Below are 19418 nucleotides of genomic sequence, written 5' to 3'. Positions count from 1 at the left end.
AGAGGTTCAGGAAAGGAAGTCCAAAGCCTCAGTCTTTGGCAGCTGAAAGTAGTGAAACCATAAATTTCAGGCTCACGTGATCCCAGAATTGAAGCAGAACAGAATGGATGAAAATACTACCAAAACATAGAATAGAAAGGAATTGTAACTAAAGAGATATTTGCTGATAAGGAGTAGGTCAGCAGTCACGGGGGTAATGGATGAATGCACAATGCACAATTAGACATGCACATTCAGGCCATCCAAGAGTGTGTTGACAGCCAAATCTAAAAGGTAAAAGCTTGGATGAGAGCTTAAGTAGCAGATGAGTTGAGACAGGCAAGGATTCAAGCAAACATGAGAAAGTCTGCAGATGCTGGAAATCCAAACCAACACATGAAAAATGCTGGAGGAACTCAGCAGACCAGGCAGCATCTATGGAAAAAGAGTATAGTCGACATTTTGGGCTGAGACCCTTCCTCTGGACTGGCATTCCTGATGAGATTCAAGCAACCTCAGTGAGGAGAAAACAAGAAGTTGAAGCAAAAGTATGGTGTGATTGAAAGTACATCTTGGAGCTGTTAAAATTGAGAAGCTTATTCAATTATGACATAGTTCAAGTTCATGTTGGTAAAGATGATAGGCTACAAACTGACTCTGACCACTGTCAAAGAGAGATGGAATCTGTTCCCTAACCTCTGAGGTTATAACAAGGGCTGAAAACATGGCTATAACACTTAAGATGCAGGAAATTTCTTCCTATCCAATGCTCCATTTCAAAGAAGAAATTAGATAATTAGAGATAGCAGTACTCAAGAATAGTGGGCATGGGTAAAAGGAAGGTGTCACCAGCCTACAAGCAGAATAGGATAAGATGCATTATCCTTTGTTACAATCGCTTCCTTTGATCTAAGACATTTTTGGACTGCAATAGGGTAAGAAATCTCATTGGCAGAGCTGAATAAGTTGCAAAAGAGATGCATTTAGGACACTACAGCCAAGAAAACTGAGGAGAAAGGATTCATAATGGATGTTAGCTTGCAAGGTCAAAGTAGGTCAGTTGCTGGTTTTGTGAGGAAAGACAGATGAGGCCAAACAGAAGTAGAATCTGGAGTTAGATCAAATATATCCAGTATATTTAGAAATATCCCCTCGAAAGAAAAACATTTCCAGTGTAAGAGAAGGCATTGCAGAAGCTGGAAAATTCCTTTTTGTTCTCAAGCGCCACGCTTAAAATAAGCTCATTTTAACTTATTTTCCAAATCAACTGCTAACTCTTAATCTTTAGTTCTACACCACCCCATAACATCCCACCTTTGGGTTCTGCAGCCACATTTCTAGCCGCTGAACAGCCATCAGGCGAACTTCCTTATAACCACAGGTAGCAGTGAGCAACCGTAGCAGATTCCGTGATACGTTATCCATGGGCTGACGCCGGTTGAGCTGATCACGAAGCATGTCAATAACATAATCTTCCACACTCTCGGCCAAGTCCTCATACCTAGAGAATGAATCAGAGCAAAAAAGTAAAAACTGCTGCAGAATAACTGGGAAAGGTTACAGCTTTGGGAAGGATATCAGACAGAGGTCCTGGAACCGTGTCTTCTTGCACACTTGTGAAAGATTTTCCTACAAAATGGAACACCACGAATAGCAGGTGAAAAAGAATTACACAACTGAATCTGCCTTAATTAGTCATCATGTAAAAGTGGCAACTGAAAATAAACAAACAGAAAGTTTTCAGTAAGAATTATAATGGCACATAGACTAACGCAACAAAGCCTGTACCTGACTGATCTGTAATAAATCACGTCAGATTCTGGAGGTACAATAATTTACATGCAAAGCCAAATGATCAGTCTTTAAAAATTAATGTATTTTCCATAGACTGAAAAAATGAAAATTACAAGAAGCTGCTAAATGTCAACTAATTTTCAATTTTTTCCTGCTGTATCTGTTTTACATTTTCTTATCCAAATGGGAGCCTAAGTACCAAAGAGGGGTTTCTTCTCTCATCAGACCACTTTCCCACCCCATGCAGATCACTACCTGAATTATTCCAGAGCAAAGAGCTACTATTGAAAAGGCTCAAAGTTATAATCAATCAATTCATTGGATTCCTCAAAATTCCTGTTAAAACATCAGGGTTCATTCTCTTCCCAGTCGTATTCACCATCTCCCTGCCACCACCCTATCCAAAACATCCACGATCTGTCACAGGAATATTGTGACAACTCTCACCTGGGCATCACCTGACCTGCCTCGATGTCTGGACTCAGTTTCTCTTCTGCAATAAGCAGCTCAGCTTGATTATCATCATCGTCTGGCGTAGATGGATGTGGACTCCCACCTGTACATTAGTCAATAAAGGACTCTAAATAAAATAACTTTAGAGATCATAATTGTAAGGTTATAATTAATTCAGTAGAAATTCCTTTACCGAGAATGAAGAGAATGAAGACTTGGAGAAGTAAGACTGAGGGCAATATCTCGTCCATTTAAGGACTTAATAGTGAGAAAGAAATAAAGGATTTTGCTGTCAGAAGATTCATGTGGACCATTAATACGAGCATGAACCAGAGAGACCAAATTTCTGTACTTTTAAAACTTCACTCAATTATAATTCCAAGCTCATGTCTAACTACGTAGAGTGCCACTGACTATACAGAAGGGTCTGGCTATTCCCCAGTTATATACTCGAGATAACTGATACAAAGTAATGAGGTTTAAACAAGAAGCAAGTAAGGCTTGGAGTGGGGGAAAGCCTAGGATTGGTCTTGATTCTAAGTGCCTCCAAGAATGGCATTACATAGCCTGAAATACCCCGTCCTTCACTGATATTTGGGAGAACTGTGATTTAGGAGAAACCTCCAAAATTACCCATGGAATCAGTCAGCAATAAATGGTGAAAAGGAGGAGACTGTCTAACTAAAGAACGCTAGGAAGGTTATTACGGTTTGAGACATATTACAAAAATGCATTTAAGGACACAGAATTTCTCACCTGCACTGAGATCACTGCCAATCCTGCCCCCGTCCGCCTGCAGCAACATGCTTTTTGGAGACATCTTTGTGTTAAAAGCAGTCTGAATATTTTCAACAAAGGTCTTGCACTGGGGACTGTCCACCCAAATACGCTCACCAAGGGAGTCCTCAATATACACCTGAAGGAAAGTGTTTGAAATGCTGTTTTCAATAAGTTTGAGTTGCAAAAAATAGAACTCATGCAGTTTATCTGATCACCACTTTCATTAGCCAATTACAAATCCACCAGAGAGAGCTAATTGGAATTAATATAATGGAAACATGACATGTTACTCAATACCTCACTGCGTTGCATGACGTGACGTGGTTAATGAGCAGTTCTTCAGCGCTGGGGGAATGACTTCTTATGATAGATATGTTAATTAGGGCTCTACCTGCCTTCAGAATGAAGTAAAAAAATACAATAGCACTATCTGACAAGAAGTAAGTGACTTCTCTCCTTTGTCCTTATCATTAAACGCCTCCAAAAAAGTTAAAAGTACAGATGATCTGTTCATTTATTTGGTTGCTAATTTGTGGGAGTCTCCAACATTATAACTGTGACTACACTTGAAGAAAGGATTTTATAGGATATAGTTATTTGAGACACCCAAGCTCATACAAGGCACTGTATAAAACTATTTTTGTAAATGGGCAACAGAACAGTGAATGAATTACAGACTATGTAATAAAAAGCACTTTGATTCACTTTGCAGTGACGAGGCACAGCATTCCCCCAAAACTGCACCAATGAGCAAGTAAAAGAGGCTTGCTATAACCTTGATTCTACATTAAGCAAACACAGTGTAGTTTCCCACCATAGTAGGTCTGCCAGCCACAGAAGCTACTTCACAAAAGAGCTCACAGAATTCCCAAAAGCAAAAACTAAAATTGAAAGATGACATGGAAATGTGTTGAACTGACAGAACATGCTTCTCCAATGTACAAATTGGCCATACCTTGACAAAGATTTCAGGCCAGTTCTCATCTTCCTCGTAGGCTGCCATGAGGAGATTACAAGTAAGCACAGAAACCAAACTGTTGCCTTTCGTTTTGAAATTAATAGAAGCATCTCGTCGGAGCAAACTGCAAAGGGCCTAATACAAAGATATTAAATTAACATATCAATGTCTGCATAATAGTCTGCTTCCCTCACCGCCTTCATAAAGGAGGATGACAAGAGCTCAAGCATCTCATTAAGTTGTATTTTCCTGAAAATTAACAAAAAATAAAATAAAACATAATTCACTGTAAAGCCCTTCAGGATGACTCAAGAGTACAACATGTGTTTTATAATGGCAAATCTTCTTTTAATTTGTGTGTGGACATTTCCAAACATAAAGACATTGCATACAGAAAAGTGTATTGTTCATTCAGAAACTAAGTAATGAACCAGAACTAGCTCTTTCACCTCACAATCCAGAAGTGGCAGCCTTAACTTGAAGGTCACATTATAAATGAAATCCCCTATTCCTGGAACATCCAAGTAGATGCCCTCTGCACCCTTCCTATGGCCTTTCTTTCCTCAAATATGGTGCTCATTACCATTCACAGCATTCTAGTTGAGGCTCTGTTTTATAATTGCCTTTCCTGCCTTCCTTCCCACGTAATCTATACTAACCCTTACCTCAATAACACCTTCTGTAGCAAAGACATTGGGTTTGATTTTGGCCAAATACATCAGGCTGAGAAAGAGCGTTGCGTCTGGCTTCACCCGATTGAGTTTCATCTGCTTCACTGCTCCACAAAGCAGCCCTTCAATGCGGTCATCATTTCCTTCCAGCTCTGCTGCCTCTATCTCATCCAACAATGTCGCTGGCGGGACTATTGCAAAACAAAGTAAAAAATACATCACCTGCTTTCTAGAACAGAAAGCCTACGAAATATTCTACTACATACAGGGTTTGCTTCATCATTGTTAAAGTCAGGGATTTTATCATCACCTTCAGTAAATGAGTCATTAAGTTACAGTATGTTTTAGCTGGGATGATAGAACAGCTCCTCACAGCTGTAACTTTCCTAGTCCGTGTGTACTGTGGGTAGCACAAATGCACAGCTGGTAGAACTGCAGCCTCACAGTCCCAGGGAATGGGTTCAATAGGGACTTCTGGTGCTGACTGTGAAGAGTTTGCTTGTTCTCCTTGTGATCCAGGGGTTCTGATTTGTTTCTATGGTCTATCGACATGTAGATTGGTAGGTTAAGTTGTTATTGTAAACATCACAAATTTTTGATCCTATGTTATTAATCAGGGATACTGTGAGTATTTAACAAAATGAAATTGTCTCGTGATACACGTGACCTGCAGCACAAGCTCACTCAGAAAGCATGCCACCAAGATCTGGACTTGCACTCCAATGCAGTAATTACACACTGCTTCACCGTCAGAGGTGCTATCTTTCAGAGCAGACTCTAAACCACAACCTCATCTGTGCTCTCAGATGAGCATAAAGGATCCCTGGAACCATTATGAAGAAGAGTGTGAAAGGTATCCCCATCACCTCAGCCAATATCCATGCTTCAAATGGGATCACTCAAACGGCAAGTATTTAATTACCTGTGGCAGTCTACTGAAGGTAATTGGCTGCTATCCCTCCATGGATATCTACTTCAAAAACTATATAATATGCTGAGAAGTAATCAAGACCAGGAAAAATAACAAATAAATCAATCAATTTCTTCCTTTTTTTTTAAAAGTTCTACAACAACATGAATAAACAGCATGTAATTCACCACAAGTTTAGATAGTAAATCACTTATGATGAGTTTTTGAGCAGATGAATCGATCACAACTCATCTACTATTACTATTTAACTGCAAATCAGGCTCCAGAATTTTAAAAAGACCAAGGTTCATGTGTGGAATGCCATCCAAAGTTTGTAAAAAAAAATTAAAGGGCAAGCCAAACCAAACAATAATTAAGCATTTTCAAAATTTGGATGTTAAAACACAAAAGTTGTTCGTGAAGAGTAAGGAATAATGGAATTCTACAAAGCATGGCACATTTAGAATGTAAAACTTTACTAAGGGCTCACCTGCCTCACATTCAAATATAGACTCTTACAAATACATTAACTAGTTTCTCTTTCCACAGTGCTGACTGCTTCCTATATTTTGTTTTGATATTCCATTCTGTCCTCTTTGCCAACTGCAAAAATACTGTACCTCATTGTACTGTTTTGAAGTAGGACAAATCTCAAATGACCTCACCAATACTTAAAAGTCAGCCAACAATACCAGAACAAATGATCAGATCACAGCTGACCTGCTTATCATATTTGTTGAATCATTGCTAATTGTGTTCAAATTGGCTAACATGCTTCCTGCATGATATAATAGTAACTTCGCTTGACAAAGACGATCATAAGGATACTGACAAATAATCATGGAAGTGCAAATTCTGCTTACATTTCAAGAATTGAATTACATGATTAAAATATTCATAAGGAACGGCAGCGAATCAGAGTATGGTGCACAATTGAATTGAATTACATGATTAAGATGTCATAAGGAACGGCAGCGAATCAGAGTACGGTGCACAATTGAATTGAATTACATGATTAAAATGTCATGAGGAACAGCAGCGAATCAGAGTATGGTGCACAGTTCCAGGCACTAGGCCCAGTAGACAGATCCAAATGCAAGGTCTACAGCCTGCAAGGTCTACCTTCGATTGGTACAACAGACGGCTCCTTAATTGAAGGAGAAATGGCTCGTTTCTCAGCGACTGCTGCTTCTGCCAGGCGCCCTAGCGCACTCAGTGGTGGTGTGGAAGAGATCTTCGGACGCTTTGAAAGGCCAGAGGTTGAGGCCAAGGATGCTGATCCCTCCCGTTTACGATCAGACTGCAGTCCTGCCTGTGTTGGCTTCAGAAGTGCAGCAGGTGCCTTGGTGTCAGAGGCCTGACTCTTTGAGCCCAAGGCTATAAAATCTCCAGGTGGAGGATGGCCTGCAAAAATACAAATTTAAACACTGAGAAAAATAACACTAATCAAAAGAAAAGATGGATCCTAATATAAATGAGAAAAAAAAACAGGAAATAGAAAGTGCCCCACTTAAAATTCAGATTTACATGGATTGCATGAGGAATGATCATGGAATTCAGAATAGTAAAATCAGGCTTCACGAAATGACAGGGTAACTGATTGAGATTAGTTCATTGTCACAGGTGCAATGAAATTCCTTATGGGAAATTCACAGAATAAACGACAACAATATAGCAATAGATCAAACATGGCAGTGCAGTAAAAGAAATGATAAAGTGACAAAAACAAAATAAATGACAGAGATAGAATAAAGAGTGTGAGAACATGCCAGCAATACTAGGAAGGGGATATGAAAGAAGTGATTGGTTTAGGAGTCTGAATAGATTGGGGAAGAAAGCACTCTTGAATATGGCTGCCTGGGCTTTTAAGCTCCTGCATCTTTTTCTGGACAGTGAAGGAGAGTACAGGAAATAGCCAGGGTGGGAAGCATCCTTGTTCAATCAATTAGCCTTCCTGATGCAACTGATCAGAAGGAAATGATGAGCCTGTGATGGAGAGGGATGTTCACCACACTCTGCAAGTTGTGATGGCTCACAGCAGAGCAGTTACCACACCAGGCTGAGGATACTTTCTGGAATTTATCGGTAGAAGTTTGAGAGAATACATGTGGACAAGTGAGTCCTCACAGACACCGAAGAAAATATAAATGCTGATGCAATTGCTTGATCTTTGCATCAGTACGGATGGACTAGATGAAGATGCTGGTGATTTGGATGCTTTGGAACTTAAAGCTATCAACCAGATCTCATAGTTCCATTAATGAAGGCAAGATTAAGTTAAAATTAACACCAGACCACTCATGTTCTTATTAAATGGCTGAAACAGGATAAGGAAAATAAACTTAAAATTTTTGCTTGGATGACATGTGGAATAATTGTGAAGTGAAGAACAGTGAAATCTACACATTGGGGACACTCTCCTGATTCATATATTTCTAAATGATGATGCACTCTATACAAGTCAACATAATAATGCCAAGAACTTTTTGTTTTCTGATTCTAAACAAATCTGCACTTTGTGAACGAGAGAGACCTCACTCACCACTGGGTTTAGCACTGCTGGGCCGCCGAATTGCTACAGCTTTTGGCCGGTTCATCCCGACTAAACGGCTTCTTGCTCCTTATTGTGCTGAATCAGAAACAACTGTCCCTTGCTGTCAACAAAAAAAAAACAAATAAACAGACAAAATAATAAACTTAAGTACTGAAATTACAGGAAAATCTGAAATAAATCTATTAAGCCTTAGATGGGATAACATCTTTAAAAGATCGATCACTATTACACTTGCATCCCTCTAAGTGTAAAGCAGCAGTCAGATTAGAATCATTTTGAATGAAAATCAAAAATTATTATGCAAACAACAGGAATTCTGCAGATGCTGGAAATTCAAGCAACACACATCAAAGTTGCTGGTGAACACAGCAGGCCAGGCAGCATCTCCAGGAAGAGGTACAGTCGACGTTTCAGGCCGAGACCCTTCGTCGGGAAGGGTCTCGGTCTGAAACGTTGACTGTACCTCTTCCTGGAGATGCTGCCTGGCCTACTGCATTCACCAGCAACTTTGATGTGTGTTGCAAAAATTATTGTACTGTATTTGTTAAGTATTGTCATATGCACAAGTAGAGGTACAGGTGCAATGAAAAACTTGCAGCTTTTTTTTAACCTATTAAGTAATTAATTTTACATGAAAAATTCTGTGCTAAAGGTGTATAGTGGATTCCAGTTGATCAGTGCATCTGCTTATTTGGGACAACTCTGGAAGAACGAAAACTAATCTAAAAGCAGCTGGAGTTGCCCTTGTTTATTTGGGACACTATGCCACTTAATTGGGACAGGAGGTTGAGGCTGAACGGCTTGTAATCAGCATCAGTCATGTGCACAAGCATGGCTGTTGGATGCCACACCGTGCTTACAGCAGTCTTAAATAGCATCAGTTGCATAAGTTTGTGTCCAAAAAGCAGGGATTTTTGCCACTTATATGAGCAAAAAATAAGCACTACACAAATTTAGAATTGCTTTGCTCACTGTGGTTTCAACCATTCAGGCTTGGAGCTGCCAGAAACAGCCAGGAGTGAAAATGAAACCATTTCCCTACTTCAACAAGTCAGGAAATGCAAAGTATGTGAAGGTATCAACAATCATCTTGAATGTTACAATGAAAATGAATATTTGGAAGATGCAATTAACAAAAGCACTGTATGAAGGCAGTCCGTTATCTGCATTAGGTGTGTGTACTGATTTTGTTCATTTACAGTCAATCAAAAGAACATGGCAGAGTACACTGGGTGAATTCCTCGGTCGGTAACTATTAGGAACCAATACATGATTTTATAGCACAGTTGTAGTATTGGTAGTGTTCTAATTTGTTCTGTGTTTTTTTTAAATACATAATTTTGTTACTCAGTTAAATGGTAGTTGTTTTTTTTATATATAACTTTTAACTATTCTCATGAAACTTCAGCTAATTGGAGCAGCCACTTAAATGGGCCAAAATGTAGTAGTCCCAAACTGGAATTCACTGTACTTACAAACAGATTAAATACATTTTTACAAACATTTTCAATCACTCCCAAAACACCAAACCATCTGTTGGAGGAACCAGAGGGTTGAGCAGCATCTGCTTGAGAAAAAGAATTGCTTATGTTTCAGGTCAAGGACAAAGAGCAGAGGCAAGATGTCAGCATAAAGAGTAGAAAGGGTGTGGTGAGTAAAGGCTGATTTATACTTCTGTGTCAAATCGATGCCGTAACCTATGCAAGTGGCCTACGTGCGTTGTGAGCATTTATACTTGTGCGTTGATGTGTCTGCGTCGCTCTACAATCCGGGCATGTCGCACATGCGCACACACCTGCCCATGCAAGGCTTCATGGTCATGGTAGTCTTTCTCGGGGTAAACAAGTTTAAAGTGAGCGTCTTTTTTCGTAAAAGCGAAATGTGTCCTCCATAATTTCGGAGGTCCGTAAAGCTTTATGGAAAGCATTGCAGCCAGAGTTCCTTCCCTGCCCTTCAGTCACCCAATGGGAAGCTATTGCAGCGTAGAAGGAAATACATAGGCTCTGCGTAGGGTTCGCGGCTACGCCGTACCTACGGCGATTTGACGCAGAAGTATAAATCAGCCTTAAATGCTCACAATGCGCGTAGCCCACTTGCGTAGGTTACGGCGTCGATTTGACGCAGAAGTATAAATCAGCCTTAAGGAACTTGAGGCGATTGATGTACTGAGGAGGGCCACCTCATCTCTCCACTCTTTGTATCAACGAAAGGTTTCAACCTGAAGCATCGCAATACTTTTCCTCCCAAATGCTGCTCAACCTGGTGATTTTTCTCCAGCAAATTGTTTGCTGCCCTAGATTCCAGCATGTGCAGACTGTGCTGACTCTTGTGTTTCTCAAAACAAATTGTTTCATCGTTGACATTCCTTCTTTATTTTGTTTTCTAAATTCAGTTAGACGTCCATGCATGGCTCAGAGGGTGCAAAGCACACGTCTATCCAAATCCACACACCTGGGTGTCAAGCACAAACTATGCTGATGCTCCAGAGCAGTGTTGAGGGTGTTCCGCACCGCCTTCGATGTCTCATGCTAGATGGGATATCCTGCACTTGTTCCCTCAATAGTCCAGCGTTAGACCTGCGCTGTTTTGCCGAGGGAGGTTGCCCAGAGCGGGGTTACTCGTTATCTCTCCCCGGCGTGGGGTAAATTACCTGTCCGCCGATGGTCCCGTCCCCTACACCGTTTAGAGGAGCTTCACCAGTTCCGGGGTGAACTCCGGGATGAGATGGACGCACAAAAACTCCGCCCTCACCTGAACCCGATTCGGAGCCCACACCAAAACTGTCGACTCCCAGGCCCACTGGGCCGCTGTCGCAACTCCTGGTTCCTGAGCCGTCCCACACCGAAATTCATCCCCCGGCCCCGTCGCATGCGGACACCTTTTGCCGCGCACCAGGAAACCGCGTCGCCGTCAACGGGCTCCACGCTCCTGATTGGTCTTCTCTCGAGCAGTTGTGGGAGATCCGCGTTCCTGATTGGTCTGCTCTCGAGCAATGGGTGAGGGTGGGGTGAGCTCACGCACGGTGAAGGAAGGGTTGAGCGCAGGGAGTGAGTGGGCCAACTAGCTGGCCGGTGAGGGAGTTGTGTTTCAGGTGGTGTGAGGAGGCACTGGGGGTTCGTGTTGGTTGTGAGTGTGAAGAGAAGTTGAATTAAGGTTATGCATGAAGCGGGACTATAGGGCTGAGCTGAATGGAATGTTTTGCTGTGATGGTGGAGAGGAGGGTCAAGCTGAAAGTGCAGGCTGTTGGCATTGTGACTGGGATGAATGAGCATTTTGATTTCGGACAAAGACAGTGATTGAAATGTAAACAGATCCTGGGATCAGACAATGTGGTTGTCTGTGTTCTATTTTGACATCGTGTGCCTCGTTTGGATAAAACACAGGTACAATTAGATATATACATATATATGTGTATAAGTGATTTTATAAGTGATTTAGTTCGATCTGAAACTCAAATCTGAATAAAGTTACGAAAAAAAAGTTTTTAAAGTTTTTTCTAAGGCAAAAGAAAAGTGGTCTATCTATGGCCATCAAGGAAAAGGTTGACAAGTTTGCCAGCAAAAAAAAAGCATTCAGAGTTATAAAGTCACAAAATAAAGAAATAAGGTTTTGATAAGAAAAGTAATAGTATTAATCTCGTATAGAAAAGATTAGTAAAAAAAAACGGCATGTGGGCCCCATAGACTGAAACAGAATTATTTTGTGGAATAAGGAAAGAGTGGACAAATTAAATATTTTGTGCTTGGAATTAAACATGCAAACTGGGTTGAAGGTGAAGTGAAACAGAAAGAAATTAGCATTTTTAAAAGTATAGCTTTTAACAGAAGTGAAAAGTAAAGATAAAGATTGGCTTTAATTGTTATGCGTACATGATCACATATAAAATGCTGGAGGAATTCAGCAAGTCATGTAGCATCTATGGAAATGAATAAACAGTCAACATTTTGTGCCGAAGAAGGTTGGGGAGATACCAGAATAAGAAGGGCAGGGTGATGGGAAGAAGAACAAGCTAGAAGATGATGGGTGAAGCCAGGTGGGTGGGGGTTGCATTGAGAAACTGGGTGGTGATAAGTGGAAAATGCAGAAAGATGGAGGAGAAGGAATCTAATAGAAGAGGAAAGTAAGGAGGAGGAGCACCAGGGAAGGTGATGGGCAGGTGAGGAGAAGAGGTAAGAGGCCAGAATGTGGAAATGAAGAAGAGGGGAAAACATTGCTGGAAGTTGAAGAAGTGGATGTTAATACCATCAGGTTGGAGGGTAACTAGACAGTATATGAGGTGTTGCTTCCCCAACCTGAGAGTGGCTCATCATGGCAGAAGAAGAGCCATAAACTGACATGTCAGAATGGGAATAGGGATAGGAATTGAAATGGTTGGCCACTGGGAAATTCTGCTTTCTGCAGATGTGGTTAAGATGCTTATCAAGCAGCCTGCCAATTTACATTAGATCTCACCAGTGTAGAGGAGGCTGCATTGGGAACGCCAGACATGGTAGACAGCCCAACAGATTTGCAGATGTGTGTTGTCTCACCTGGAAGGACTGTTTGGGGCCTGTATGCAGGGATAAGTGCCAGGAGGGAGATTAGTGGGGAGGGATAAATAGACAACAGAATCACTGAGGGAATGAAGTGGAGAGTGGGGGGAAGTAAAGAGTTCTTTGGAGGTAGGGTCCCACTGAAGATGAAGCAAGTTACGGAGAATGACGTGTTGGATGCAGAGGCTCATGTGGTAGGTGAGGGAAAAAGGAACTCTGTCCCTTTTAAGGCAGCAGGAAGATGGGGTGAGCACGAATGTCTGGGAAATGGAGGATGTGAATGGAGATGTGAATGAGGGTAGCATCAAAGGTGGAGGAAGGGAAACCCCATTCTTTAAAGGAGAAGGAAAACTCTGATGTCCTGGAAAGGAAAGGCTCATCTTGGGAACGGATGTGGTGGAGCCAAAGGAACTGAGAAAAGGGGTTATCATTTTTACAGGAGTCAGGGTAGGAAGAGATACAGCATGGTCAAGATAGCCTTGGGAATTGCAAGGCATCTGACCGTAAGTCCCAACAAAGGATTGTGAGGACTGCTGAGGAGGCTGGTACTAACCTCTGCAGTACCCAAGACATCTTCAAAGAGCGGTGCTTCAGAAAGGTGACGTCCATTAGGGATCCCCATCACCCAGAACATGCCCTCTTCTCACTGTTACTGTCAGGAAGGAGGTACAGAAGCCTGAAGGCACACACTCAGCAATTCAGGAACAGCTTCTTCCCCTCTGCCATCCGATTCCCAAATGGACATTGAAACTGTGAACACTACCTCACTTTTTTGGAATATATTTTATTTCTGTTTTTGCACTATTTTTAATCTTTTCAATATACATGTATATACTTACTGAAATTGATTTATTTATTCATTTTTTCTTTTTTACATTATCATGTATTGTATAGCACTGCTGCTGCTAAGTTAACAAATTTTCACCACCATGCCGGTGATAATAAACCTGATTCTGATTCTAAGGGGAAAATCAGGGTCTCTCTTCTACCTATCAGAGATATTTATCTGGAGTGCTGCATATGCAGGGTCCTTAGCATTGTCGGTGATTCCTCCCATCCATCCAACAACCATCAGGAAGGAGGTACTGTCGCATTAGGACAAGAACTATTTGCTGGGCTGTAAGACCCAGGTCTCATCACGTAGCGCCAGTGGTGTTACACACTTTACTTTTTAATTTGTGTTATAAATGCACCTTATTATTTGGTAATTTACTAGTGGTAATATTCAGACATCCCACCCTGCAAAAACTCATTTCAGGGAGGTAGTACCATCAATTTGCAGGAGACTCCAGGAACTTCCGGGAGAGGTGGGATGTCTGCAATAGAGTAGCTCCTTAGCAGCTAGCAAGCCAGTTTAAGTAACTAGGAAGAGGTACAGTCGACGTTACCTCTTCCTAGAGATGCTGCCTGGCCTGCTGCATTCACCAGCAACTTTGATGTGTGTTGCTTGAATTTCCAGCATCTGCAGAATTCCTGTTGTTTAGTTTAAATAACGTTAGCTATGCTAATGAATGAGTGACACCTTTTCAACTCACCTTAACATGTCTTTTATAGTCTTAACCCACCATGGGCAATAGAAAAGTCACTGTTGTAAACAGCGCAGCGAGCAACACTGTCATTATTTTTGACCCCTATTAGGCAGGGGTACACTTTAGGGTAGTCTGGGGTGACGTACATTTTATTTTTTTATTTTTTTGGATATATATATATATCTCTCTCTCTCTCTCTCAAAAAAAATTGATTTCTGGGTTATTGTATATAATTTGCGGGCATCAGGGAGCCACAATTAATATGCGAGAGACTGCTGGAACTTGCTGGAGAGGTGGGATGTCTCAATGGTTTGTGTGTGAGTTACAGTATTTCTACTGTGCGTGCAACTTGGTTTGTTCTTTTTGATATTGAGGGATGAGTTTACTGCAAGAAATGGCATTACAGTGAAAGATCGGTCATGACTTTATTGAAGCCACAGTAGGATTCTGAGGCCAGAGGGTCTACTGCTCCTGTTCCTTCACACTATACTCCAACTGGATGTCACTGACTGTCCTGCACGTGTCACACCTGAAAGCTGCTGGAGCTGAGGGAGACCACGGCTGAACTCCTGGGTTCTCTGAGGGTTCTGCACTTTCCAGCATCAGACACTAGGGTGGAGTGGAGCAAAGGCCGTGTTAGAGTGCGCCACTGCAAAAGAGCATCAGTTATGTTTTACTGTGACGTGTTAAATCGGGGTCATGGTTATAGAGCATGGAATCAGTCTCTTTGGCCCAACTTGACTTTGCCAGCGCTAGTCCCATTTGACTGCAGCTCGACTATAGCCCTCTAAGACTTTCCTCTCAGTGAACCTACTGAAATGTGTTTTAACATTGTATTTGTACTCACCTCTACCATTTTCTCTGATGGCTTGATCCACATATCCACTACTCTGTGTGAGGAAAAAAGTTAGAACTAACTTTGAATAATATTACCACGACTTTTTGATTCTGTGTAATGCAAATAACTTTGTGCTGTCTTGACAATCCTATTTTATTTAGCGAAACTACGTAGAGGAAAAAGTTGCAGATTTGATTCCAGCTGTGCGTAGACAGGCAATTGCAGCCTGGTGTGAGAGTGATAAGGTTGCAGTAGACTTTACTTTTCATTGAGTCTGTATTGGAAGATATAATAGCAGAGAGCCTTAAACAGAGCCAAAAGGTTTTAAAAGTCACATAATTAGTTAAAAGGAGATCTGTTTTTGGAGACCTGAGTGCAGTCAAGGTGTTTCAATTGATTGTAGTAAAAATACACCTGTATCTGGAAGGTCCAACTGCTGGTGAGTCAGTATCCTGGCAAAAACTACACCATGAAGACAAAAGAACACTCCAAGCAACTCGTGAAAAGGTTATTAAAAAAGCACAAGTCAGGAGATGGATACAAGAAAATTTCCAAGTCACTGAATATCCCTTGGAGTACAGTTAAGTCAATCATCTAGAAAAGGAAAGAATCTGGCACAGCTGTAAATCTGTCTAGTGCAGGCTGTCCTCAAAAACTGAGTGACCATGCAAGAAGCAGACTAGTGAGGGAGGTCACCAAGAGACCTAGGGTAATTGGAGGAGTTACAAGCTTCAGTGGCTGAGATGGGAGAGACTGCACGTACAACAACTGTTGTCCGGGAGCTTCACCAGTTGCAGCTTTATGGGAAAGTGGCAAAGAGAAAGCCACTGTTGAAAAAAACTCACATGAAATCTCAACTAGAATTTGCTGGAAGGCATGTGGGAGACTCTGAAGTCAGCTGGAAGAAGGTTTTATGGTCTGATGAAACCAAAACTGTTTTTTGGTCATCAGACTAAATGCTATGTTTGGCATAAGCCAAACTGCACACACCATCAAAAACACACCATCCCTACCATAAAGCAGAGTGGTGGCTGCATTATGCTGTGGGGATGCTTCACTGCAGCAGGCCCTGGAAGGCTCGTGAAGGCAGAGGGTAAAATGAATGCAACAAAATACTGGAGGAAAACCTGAAGCAGTCTGCTTAACCACCACAATGGGAGATGTCTCTTTTAGTCATCTGTGTGCCTTTAGATTGGAGGAAATGAGTCAATATTGGTTGCTCTGTCAATTTTTTGTTATTGCATCTAGTTTCAGTTCTTCAATTAATAATAGTTAGAACCTCTCAGGAAGTCATGCAAGGATTGGACACGTTCACTGGTTAATATGAAAACTACGTTGCATAACTTTGTTAACCGGAGATCATCATAGTGGAGTTACACAGACCAGGCCACTGTTGTTGTTATTTAAGTGTCTGAGAGCAGCCAACACCTGTCACGGAGATCGATTGCTGACGGTTTCCCAGTCCACAAAGATCAGGGTGGAGCAGAACACTGGCGATTAAGCTGGCAAGTAATGATAAGAAATGTTAGTTAAGTAATGCTGCATAAATATGTAGCAGTTAGAGGGAATACATGAGTGATGGTAAAGTTTGCAGCAAGATGTGTATGTGAGATAAAGTAAACCTCAGGAAATGTTGGGAATATGTGGAGAGTAACTGCCTAAAAGTTGGAATGTAATAAGGAAGAGATTTATACTTTTGCTGTGCTTTTCGCAATCCAGATTGTTCCTAAAGCATGTCATAGCCAGTTAGATACTTTATGAAATTTACACCTTGAAGAGAATTGGATTGTGCATGGATGGATTCCTCAGGAAGCAAACTTTTGATGGTAAAGTGTTTCTATTTCAGCACCTGCCTCTTCCAGTCCAATTGGTGTCTGCCTGAACCTTACCCGATGTGTCCTGCTACACTTAGCAGTACAGGGAAATCAATGATTCACGTAAAGGCACGAAGCTCGCCATACCCAGGATCACAGGTCAAGCGATTCCCTGTTCAGGATGATAATGTCAGCTGGAGCAGAGAGTGGGCAGCATATGATCCAGTGGACTACACGGCAGAGGTTGTCAAGGCTGGGCCTGAATGGGCTGACCCAGATTTTAGGTAAATTAATTTTGGCAAGTGAAGATTGAGAGTTTCTGTAGAAATGTGAAAATGACAGTATTAGATGTAGTGGGTCCTTGTACACTGAGGAGAAATTGTTTGGTGAAAAAAATTGATAAAGAAATTGAAATTTTGTGTCTATCTTCAAGGATAGACAGTGGTGGTAAATCACTGTTCTATGTAGAGCAGTGGACAGACAATAAAGTTAGTAGGAGTCAACAATTTGTATTCAAGAAAGTAATATGACTGAGTGTAGATAAATCTCCAGGACATGGTGACCTGCATTCTAATGTTTTGATGAACATATTGATGAAAATAGTGGGTGAACTGGATGCCATTTCCCAAAATTCCATAAGTTCTGGTGTGATTGGCACAAATTGGAAGCTACCAAATGTAACACAATTATTTAAGAAGGGACAGAAAGGCAACAGAGAAGTGAAACCTTCTGGTTAAGCAAATGGTAACATGGCATTTAGAAAAGAATAACATGGTTAGGTATAGTCAACACAAGCTTAATGAAAGGAACATCCGATTTAATATCTGCTACTAGTTTTTGTTTTTAGATATAAAGGCGAATCTTCAAAAGGCCTTCAGTAAGATGCTTCACAATCCCAGCACGTGTATTAATGATTGATTAATGTCAAAGAATCAAAATGAACAGTTTTTATTAGTTTGGGAGACTGATTAGTGGACCAGCAACTGTGCAAAATCTAGATCAAGGTTTTGGATGAGGGAATCAAGTGTAATATGTCCATGTTTACTGATAGAATGCTTCCTGTTAGTGTGGATGTGAGGAGGATGCAGAGGGTGTGACGAGTGAGAATACACCAAACGTAATATAATGTAGGAAAATGTAAGATTATCACATTGATTGGAAAAAAAATCATAATGTTAGAGATTTTTTAAATGGCCAGAGACTGAAAAGTGTGAGTTCAGAGGGAGATGGGTGTCCTTGTACACAAATCACTGAAAATTAACATTATAGGTGTAGCAAACAGTTAAGAACAAATTCAGAAAGTTAGTCCTTATTAGAAAGGGAATAGAATGCGAGAGAGATCCCATCCTAAGGAAGTTCATATTTGCATTCGAGGGACTGCTGAAAGGTTTATCAGATTGTGTGGTGGAATTCCAAGTTAGTTGGAGAAGAAGAGATTCAGCAGATTAGGACTATATTCTGTATTTCAAATAATGTGGGGTGATTTCATTGAAATGTAAAAAAAGTTTATGGGGCTTGATTGTGTAGATGTTAAGTTGTTATTTCCCCAAGCTGGTGTGGCCAGAACAGGAGGACACCATCTCAAAATAAGGAGCCTGCCATTCAGAAGTGAATGAGAAGGAACTAAATTACTCCGAGTGGTATTCCACCCGAGAGGACTGTGGAGGCTTAGTCCTGATGTATTCAAGACAGAGATTAATAAATGTATGGATCTTCAATGAATCAAGAAATATGGGTTTGTGGAGGAAAACGGAGGCTGAAGTAGAGCCAAGAATTCATTGACGAGCAGAGAGGGCTTGAGGAGCCAAGTTGTTAAGCCCAACTTCTGCTCTTATGAGTGGCTATGTTCAGGTTCCTCCCCTCACAGCAGTGTTTATGAAGTTGCTTCATGATTGGTGATAACCTTAGAACACACAGAAAAATAAAGTAATACTTGGCATGAAGGCAAATTTCTCTCATTATTTGTGACAGGAAGAGAGACCAATTGAAACATGCTCCATGTTTCAATGCACTGGATGGGAGAATTGATCGGAGGAGCAACCTAGGTGTGTATGAACTGGATAAAGACAACCTGCCTCGGTGAGTACTGATTCCACTTCAACACACACAAAATGCTGGAGGAAATCAGCAGGCCAGGCAGTATCTGTAGAAAATAATACACAGTCGACATTTCAGGTTTGTTGTGATCCCACTTGTTTGATTCCACTGGAGATGAGCTTCTGAGATTTGGAGCAGTGATAGGCATGTGATATCCTAGAATGCCTGACTGTTCACTCCAGTTTTAATTGCTTCATTTATGGCCGGTTCTATCCTCTGCTGCCAGTTGGACATTCTTCCTCAAACCTCTCTACCCCTCTCTTTCCTCCTTGAAACCTACCTCTGACAAAGCTTTTTGTTACCTACTCAAATATCTCCTAGAATCAGATTTTATCTGATAATCTGCTGTCAACTGCATCTGGTCACTTTAGTAAATGAATAAAGCCGTATAAATGGAAATAATCAGGAAAAAAAAACGCTGCTACCTGTCCCTTATAGTGTTGGTAACTGTGCCTTCAAATTGTAATTCGAACAACCCCTCAGTTAAAAACACAATTACGTGTTTTCTC

General features: G+C 41.1%; 2 protein-coding genes across 7 annotated transcripts in view; one reads left to right on the top strand and one right to left on the bottom strand.

The window, feature by feature from the left end:
• The window catches only part of ints1 (integrator complex subunit 1), a 149298-nt gene extending 138297 nt beyond the window's left edge, over positions 1 to 11001 (bottom strand). For 2 of the 4 annotated variants that reach the window (XM_063058662.1, XM_063058665.1), the window contains exons 1-8: positions 10551 to 10990; positions 8088 to 8199; positions 6668 to 6949; positions 4630 to 4826; positions 3962 to 4099; positions 2983 to 3142; positions 2221 to 2329; positions 1294 to 1480 (exon numbers count right to left, since the gene is read on the bottom strand). In XM_063058662.1, coding sequence (XP_062914732.1) covers positions 1294 to 1480; positions 2221 to 2329; positions 2983 to 3142; positions 3962 to 4099; positions 4630 to 4826; positions 6668 to 6949; positions 8088 to 8142 — 1128 coding nt within the window. In that variant the 5' untranslated portion in view covers positions 8143 to 8199; positions 10551 to 10990. Of the gene's footprint in view, positions 1 to 1293; positions 1481 to 2220; positions 2330 to 2982; positions 3143 to 3961; positions 4100 to 4629; positions 4827 to 6667; positions 6950 to 8087; positions 8200 to 10550 lie in introns of all 4 variants that reach the window. The other 2 variants (XM_063058663.1, XM_063058664.1) reach the window with 2 other exon arrangements.
• A 116-nt stretch (positions 11002 to 11117) lies between these two features.
• The window catches only part of LOC134351854 (ADP-ribose pyrophosphatase, mitochondrial-like), a 35409-nt gene continuing 27108 nt past the window's right edge, over positions 11118 to 19418 (top strand). The window contains exons 1-3 of one of the 3 annotated variants that reach the window (XM_063058659.1): positions 11119 to 11482; positions 16845 to 17096; positions 18784 to 18891. In XM_063058659.1, coding sequence (XP_062914729.1) covers positions 11427 to 11482; positions 16845 to 17096; positions 18784 to 18891 — 416 coding nt within the window. In that variant the 5' untranslated portion in view covers positions 11119 to 11426. Of the gene's footprint in view, positions 11483 to 16347; positions 16504 to 16844; positions 17097 to 18783; positions 18892 to 19418 lie in introns of those variants that run through there. The other 2 variants (XM_063058660.1, XM_063058661.1) reach the window with 2 other exon arrangements.

This window comes from Mobula hypostoma, chromosome 9 (assembly GCF_963921235.1).
Source record: "Mobula hypostoma chromosome 9, sMobHyp1.1, whole genome shotgun sequence".
Lineage (NCBI taxonomy): Eukaryota > Metazoa > Chordata > Chondrichthyes > Myliobatiformes > Myliobatidae > Mobula > Mobula hypostoma.
Note: the sequence above shows the minus strand (reverse complement) of the source record. Positions and strands in the feature narration are given on the sequence as shown.